Source organism: Aotus nancymaae, unplaced genomic scaffold, assembly GCF_030222135.1.
Source record: "Aotus nancymaae isolate 86718 unplaced genomic scaffold, 86718_ANA_hifiasm-v0.15.2.pri h1tg000059l, whole genome shotgun sequence".
In the NCBI taxonomy this organism is placed as follows: Eukaryota; Metazoa; Chordata; class Mammalia; order Primates; family Aotidae; genus Aotus; species Aotus nancymaae.
Genome location: NW_026988473.1, coordinates 4,610,417 through 4,616,855, shown reverse-complemented (window position 1 = coordinate 4,616,855; position 6,439 = coordinate 4,610,417). Strand labels below are relative to the sequence as shown.

At 56.6% G+C, this 6,439-nt stretch overlaps 1 protein-coding gene across 1 annotated transcript in view; it reads left to right on the top strand.

The window, feature by feature from the left end:
* Positions 1 to 1,707: 1,707 nt before the first annotated feature.
* The window catches only part of LOC105724434 (solute carrier family 22 member 20), a 29,085-nt gene continuing 24,353 nt past the window's right edge, over positions 1,708 to 6,439 (top strand). The window contains exons 1-3 of the mRNA XM_064364746.1: positions 1,708 to 2,085; positions 2,158 to 2,261; positions 4,167 to 4,321. Of these exons, the coding sequence (XP_064220816.1) occupies positions 1,708 to 2,085; positions 2,158 to 2,261; positions 4,167 to 4,321 (637 nt within the window). The remainder of the gene's footprint in view (positions 2,086 to 2,157; positions 2,262 to 4,166; positions 4,322 to 6,439) is intronic.

Genomic DNA, 6,439 nt, shown 5'->3' with positions numbered 1-6,439 from the left:
GAGTACTAGGTCCCAACCTCCCAGGGCCAACCCTGGCACAGAATACCCTGGCCCTGGGAGGTTGGGCCCTAGCTGCAGGGACAGGGCCACACAGCTGAGGTCCCACGTGGCCCTGCTGATCCTACATGCCCTCCTCCACCCAGGAGGCCTGACCCTACCTTTCCTGCACACCTGCCCAGTGAGGTGAGGCTCTGAATGAAACCCAAACCTCGACTTAGCACACACCCGGCCCCCCAGGGAGCTCCCCAGAGCACAGAGCCTCTTTCAGGTCCTTCTGGGGGGAGCCCCTGTGACCCAGACACCTGCACTTATATAAGCCCTCCAGGCCCCTCTGGGATCCGGAATTTTCTTACCAGAGATAAGAGTGGTTTGGGGGAATGAAAGGGGGGTGGGGCAAAACTGAAATGCAGAGCAGAGGCTGAGGTGGCGGAGGTGGGTGGGCTGCTGTCTGCTGCTGTGGGCCCCTAGCGTTGGGGCAGATGGAGGTGGAGGCCCCTGCGTGCCCCACGGGGCAGGCTGCTGTCTTGAGCCAGCATTTTGCCCTTGTTAACTCCTCACTGGGAGTCCAGGTCCTGTTGGGCCCAGCGTCTTCAGCAGTGAGGGCAGTGGCTCAGCTCTTCCTGGAGCCTGGGCTGGTGTGTGAGGGGCTGGGGGGCAGGGAGGCTGTGCAGGGCCCGGCCATCTTGCTCAAACCCTTACTTGCTCTCTGGATTGGGTTTTACTTGATGAGGGGATGGGAACACCATGGTCTGGATGGCCTGGGGCCCTAACCTCTCAAAAACTCAGAGTCCCTGAGGTGGGGGCGGGCAGGGTGGGGCTTCCTCCTGACTGCTCAATTTGGGCATTTTGTTTTTATTTATTTATTATTTATTTTTGAGTTGGAGTTTCCTTCTTGTCACCCAGGCTGGAGTGCCGTGGTGCGGTTTCGGCTCACTGCAACCTCTGCCTCCCGGGTTTAAGCAAGTCTGCCTCAGCCTCCCAAGTAGCTGAGATTACAGATGCCTGCCACCGCACCTGGCTAACTTTTATATTTTTAGTAGAGACAGCGTTTCATCATGTTGGCCAGGCTGGTTTCGAACTGCTGACCTCAGGTGATCCGCTCACCACAGCCTCCCAAAGTGCTGGGATTACAGGCATGGCATGAGCCACCGCGCCCAGCCTATCTGGGTATTTTAAAAGGGCTTTTTCCCAAGTGTCACCTGTGCGGCCAAGTTCCTGCCTTCTCGGGATGCAGGGAAGTGTAAGCAGCTGTAATCACTGCACCACATTATTCTGAACTCTCGGCACTAAAGTTTCCAGCTGCAATTTGGAGCCTAGTGACCCTAGGGACTGTGTTCCATGTGCCAAGGCTGAAATCAGGGCTCCCAAACATGCCTCAGTGTCCTCTGGAGGAAAGGGAAGGTGACGGTGCTGGGGTCCTGCTGGTAAGGGCAGCGGGCAGGGCGGCTGGGCCTGCAGATCTGGGTGATGGGCTGGGACTTGGCCCTCTGGGTGAGAGATGGAGAGACTTGGAAAAAGGGCATGGGGGAGGGGAGCCCTGCAGATGTGGGGACACCTGAACCCTCCTATGGGGTGTAACCCGAGCCCTCGGACACAGGGTGCACAGGATGTCTGCAGTCCTCACCCCTGGCCTGTCCCTCCGCCTCCCAGCGCCCCTCCCCGGCCTCTTTACATAAAGCCTGGCAGGCTGGGCCCCAGGTCAGGCCCATGGTCATGGCCTTCACAGACCTGCTGGACGCCCTGGGCGGCGTGGGCCGCTTCCAGCTCCTCCACACAGCCCTGCTGCTGCTGCCCTGCAGCCTGCTGGCCTGCCATAACTTCCTGCAGAACTTCACGGCCGCTGTGCCCCCCCATCACTGCCGGGGCCCCACCAACCACACTGAGGCCACCAATGACTCGGGGAACTGGCTGAGGGCCACAGTACCCCTGGACCAGCTTGGGGTCCCGGAGCCATGCCGGCGCTTCATGAAACCTCAGTGGGCCCTGCTGAGCCCCAACTCCTCTCTCCCGGGAGCAGCCACAGAGGGCTGCAAGGACGGCTGGGTCTATAACCGCAGTGTTTTCCCGTCCACCATCGTGATGGAGGTCAGAGGGGGCTGGGTGCATGGGGGTGCTGCTGCTGAGGCCCAGTCTGAAGCTCCCATGTCTTCCCTGCAGTGGGATCTGGTGTGTGAGGCCCGCACTCTCCGAGACCTGGCTCAGTCCGTCTACATGGCCGGGGTGCTGGTGGGGGCTGCCGTGTTTGGCAGCCTGGCAGACAGGTGAGCCTGTGGGGATAAGGGCCCCAGCCACCCACTGCAGGGAGGAAAGCCCAGGCCTCTGCATTCATTTTTCTTTGTGAAAGTTGATTCGTGCATTTTAAACAGATAATACATATAGTACATTCTCGTGGTTCCAGATCCCAAAAGGCACAGAAGAGCCTGCCGGGCGCATCCCTTTCCTGCAGTAATTCCCAGAGGGCAGCCTGGTTTCTATGTCTCTTACTATGCAGTCAAGAAAGTGGGTGTATATGCTCCATCCCCCCATTTTTCTTTTCTGTTTTGTATTTTTATCTCTTTATATCCCCCCATGTTTTGCTTTGAGATGAGGTCTCAGTATGTTGCCCAGGTTGGTCTCACACTTCTAGGCTCAAGCAGTTCTCCCTCTGTCTCCCAAGTAGCTGGGGTTACAGGCCTGGCCGTCCTTTTTTATGCAAATGCTGGCATCCACCGCACATCATCCTGCACCCAGCTTTTTCTTCACTTTGGAGCCTCTTATTCTTCACAAAGAGCGGTCCCAGCCCTCCTAGTGTCCACACTACATCCCACTGTATGAATGAGCCAGAACGAACCCTAACTTGCTCCCCCTTATTTTTTAGAGATGGGGGTCTTGCTCTGTCACCCAGGCTGGAGTGCAGTGGTACGAACATAGCCCACTGCAGCCTCGACTTTCTGGGATCCAACGATCCTCCCGCTTCAGCCTCCCAAGTAGCTGGGATTACAGGCACGCACCACCACATCCAGCTGATTTAAAAATAATTTTTTTTAGTAGAGATGGGATCTCACTATGTTGCCCAGGCTTGTCTCAAACTCCTGGGTTCAAGCAATCCTCCTGCCTCTACCTCCTAAAGTGCTGGGATTACAGGTGTGAGCACTGCAGTGGCCTAACTGACCCCTCTTGATGGATGGGGACATGCGGCCAGCACCTGGCTCTGAAGTTGGCTCCCACGCCTCCCTCTCTGCGCCCCTTTCCCCTGCCCCCTCTTTGCTCTCTCCCTGCTCCCTTCTCCTCTGCCCTTCTTTTCTCAGTGTGGGTTTGGGGAGCCTCTCGGACTGTACCCCACACTCTGGAGTGTAGATGGCTCCCTGTGCCACACGCCTCAGGCCCTCATCACACTGTCATGACACATCTGGTCTTTCTATATGTGAGCTTGTGTCTAATCCAGAGCGTCTCATTTGTCACCAGCCCTCAACTCAGGCCTGTCACTTATAGGTGATTAATGATCAAGGAACACTGCGTCACAATGAATGAGTACATGAAAGAATGCATAAATGAATGAGTGAGTGAATGAATGAATGGGCCATGGGGTGTGTGGAGGAGAAAAGCCTCCCCCTTCCTTGGCCTGCTGCCCTCCTGGCCAAGCTGAGGCTGTGCGCTCTGGCCCTGGACCCTCATTGCAAATAGGGCGGTACCAAGGCCGGAATGGGATAACCCTGCCACCTCGGCCTTGGGCTCCTCTGTGGCATGGCAACCCTCTACTCCACGTAAAGACTCAACCCTGGCTTCTGCTCCCACACCAGGACAGGTCAAGGGCTCACCTGCTGTGAGTTCTGGTTTGAGGCCTCTCTCCAGCCAGAACAGTGCTCAGGTGACCTCTCCCTACCTGCCACACTCATCTCTGGGGCTTTGCAGAATCCCTGCCTTTCCTCAAGCCTGGAATAAATCTCTTCACCAGCTTCCTTCTACGCTATGCCCCTCCCTCTGTGACCCACAAAGCCTGGGTCCCAGCGGTTTCAAGTTTCTGTTTTGGAGGGGTGGCTTTCACGGGGCACCCCATCTTCCCCTCAACTGCCTGGATAACCCCCTGCTCAGGTGGGAGGGGCAGGCATGGGCTGCCGATTTGCTCCTTGGCGGATGCTGCTGTTCCTCCAAAAACCCTAACGTCTGTGCTCACTCTCTGGGCTCAGGCTGGGCCGCAAGGCGCCCCTGGTCTGGTCCTACCTGCAGCTGGCAGCTTCGGGGGCCGCCACAGCGTATTTCAGCTCCTTCAGTGCCTACTGCGTCTTCCGGTTCCTGATGGGCATGACCTTTTCTGGCATCATCCTCAACTCCCTCTCCCTGGGTGAGTCCAGCCGAGGAGAGGCCGGGAAGGGCTGGGGCTCCTGAAAGAGCGGGGGGGGCAGGGGGGTGGCAGTGTCCAGGGTCATGGACATTTTTCTCATGTTGTTTTGCTGGGATTCTCATCCAGTAACCTCAGCTCAAAGCCTCCCAGCAGAGTTCTGGACTTGGGAGACCGGGGCTCCGGGTAGGGGTCCTGATAGCTGTGGGTGTGGAGTCCTGGACTGCCTTTCCCAGGTCCAGGCTTCAGAGTATTCATCTGTAAACTGAGAGGGTTAGGTTTGTGAATTAGCCAACATTAACCACTTACTAAGCACCTATTGTCTGCCAAGCTTAGTGTGGGGACACAGAGGCCACCAGGACACAGGAGGTGAGTGAGCCATCATGATCCCCAGGGCTGCAGTCAGCTCTGAAATTGTGTGACTCTAAAAAGGCTGGCGATTCCTCAGCTTCATGGTGGAGACCTGGCTCCTGGATGCCAGCCTGGAGTGTTGTGCCCCCAAGTGATAAGTGACAGGCTCAGTCCTCCCTCTAGGCTGGTTCTGAGCAGCCCCTGGGTGGTCCTAGGAGAAAGCATTGCAGGACAGTAGGAAGTCCACTTGGATACAGGCCTGCCACCTACCTGTGCCTCACTTTAACTACTTAGCTGGCTCCTGGGGACACCACCGGGCATGGAAACTGCTGCCACCGTCAGCTGTCCAAAGATAGGATGGATCTGTTATATCAGGGGTCAGGGAGAAATCTTGGACCTGGAGAACCAGGATGCACCAGGCCAGCACACCTGACCTCCCTCCCTCTCCCAGCACACAACGGGATCTTAGCCAATCCCAGCCTACACAGCTCACTCTGAGGCATGGCTTGAGACAGATGTCCGAGGTCCACCTCATGCTGGAATGGGCTCTAACACCTACACAGACACACACACACACACACCCACACACACACACCCATCAGAGACTGCCCAGCCTGTAAAGATGACTTTGTAGAGATTCCATCTAGTGCCCTGGAGCTCCCACCGTGGGCCACGCCCTGCCTCGGGTCACACCGCACACATGTAGTGACCCTCCCCCACATATATATGTGCCTCCCCTCCCGTTTGTTCCTGTACGCACTGTTCTGTATTTCATTCTTTCACTTAACCAAGTTGTCACTGCTCCACTGCCTGATAGAGGGCCTCCTAGCGGCAGGAGAGGCTCTATATGTTTCGGTGAACACAGCGAAGCCCTGCTCCTTGGAACCCATGTTCCAGCGAGGGGAGATATCACCACCACACGTCACAAATCCCATAGCATGTTTGAAGACAGTAAGGGCTACAGAGCAAAACCGAAGCCTGGAAAGGGGGTAAGAATGGCCGGGTTGGCCGGGGTGCCGTGTCTCATGCCTATAATCCCAGCACTTTGGGAGGCTGGAGCAGGCAGATCACCTGAGATCAAGAGTTCAAGACCAGCCTGGCCAACATGGTGAAACCCCGTGTCTACTACAAATCAACAAACTAGCTGGATGTGGTGGCAGGCGCTTGTAATCTCAGATACTCAGGAGGCTGAGGCAGGAGAATCACTTGAACCTGGGAGGCGGAGGTTGCAGTGAGCCAAGATCCCACCACTGCACTCCAGCCTGGGTGACAGAATGAGTGAGATTGTCTCAAGAAAACAAAACAACAACAAAAACAAAAAGAATGGGCGGGTTGGAGGGGAGGGGTCTGCAATTTTAATTAGTGCGGTCTGGGAAAGCTGGCACTGAAAAGGGGTCATTTTGAGCAAAACTGGAAGCAGTTGAGGGAGTGAGCCCTGCAGGTTTCTGGGGTGGAACATTCCAGGCAGAGGGAACCGCCAGGCAGAGGCCCTGCAGGGGAAAGTGTGCCCAGGGTGAAGAGCAAGGAGGGCCCTGCGGCTGAAGCGGAGTTGGGAGGCGGGCGACAGATGAGGTCGGAGAGGGCAGGTTCTGCAGGACCCTGTGGCCAGCGTTCTAGGACTGTGGCTTTGCCTCTGAATGAGACAAGAGCCACTGGAGGATTTTGACCAGGGAGAGACCCGATCTGATTTAGGATTTGAGATCTGAGTAGATCTCTCTGGCTGCCACGTGACACCAGGACAGAAGCAGGGAGGCCGGTTAAGGGGCTACT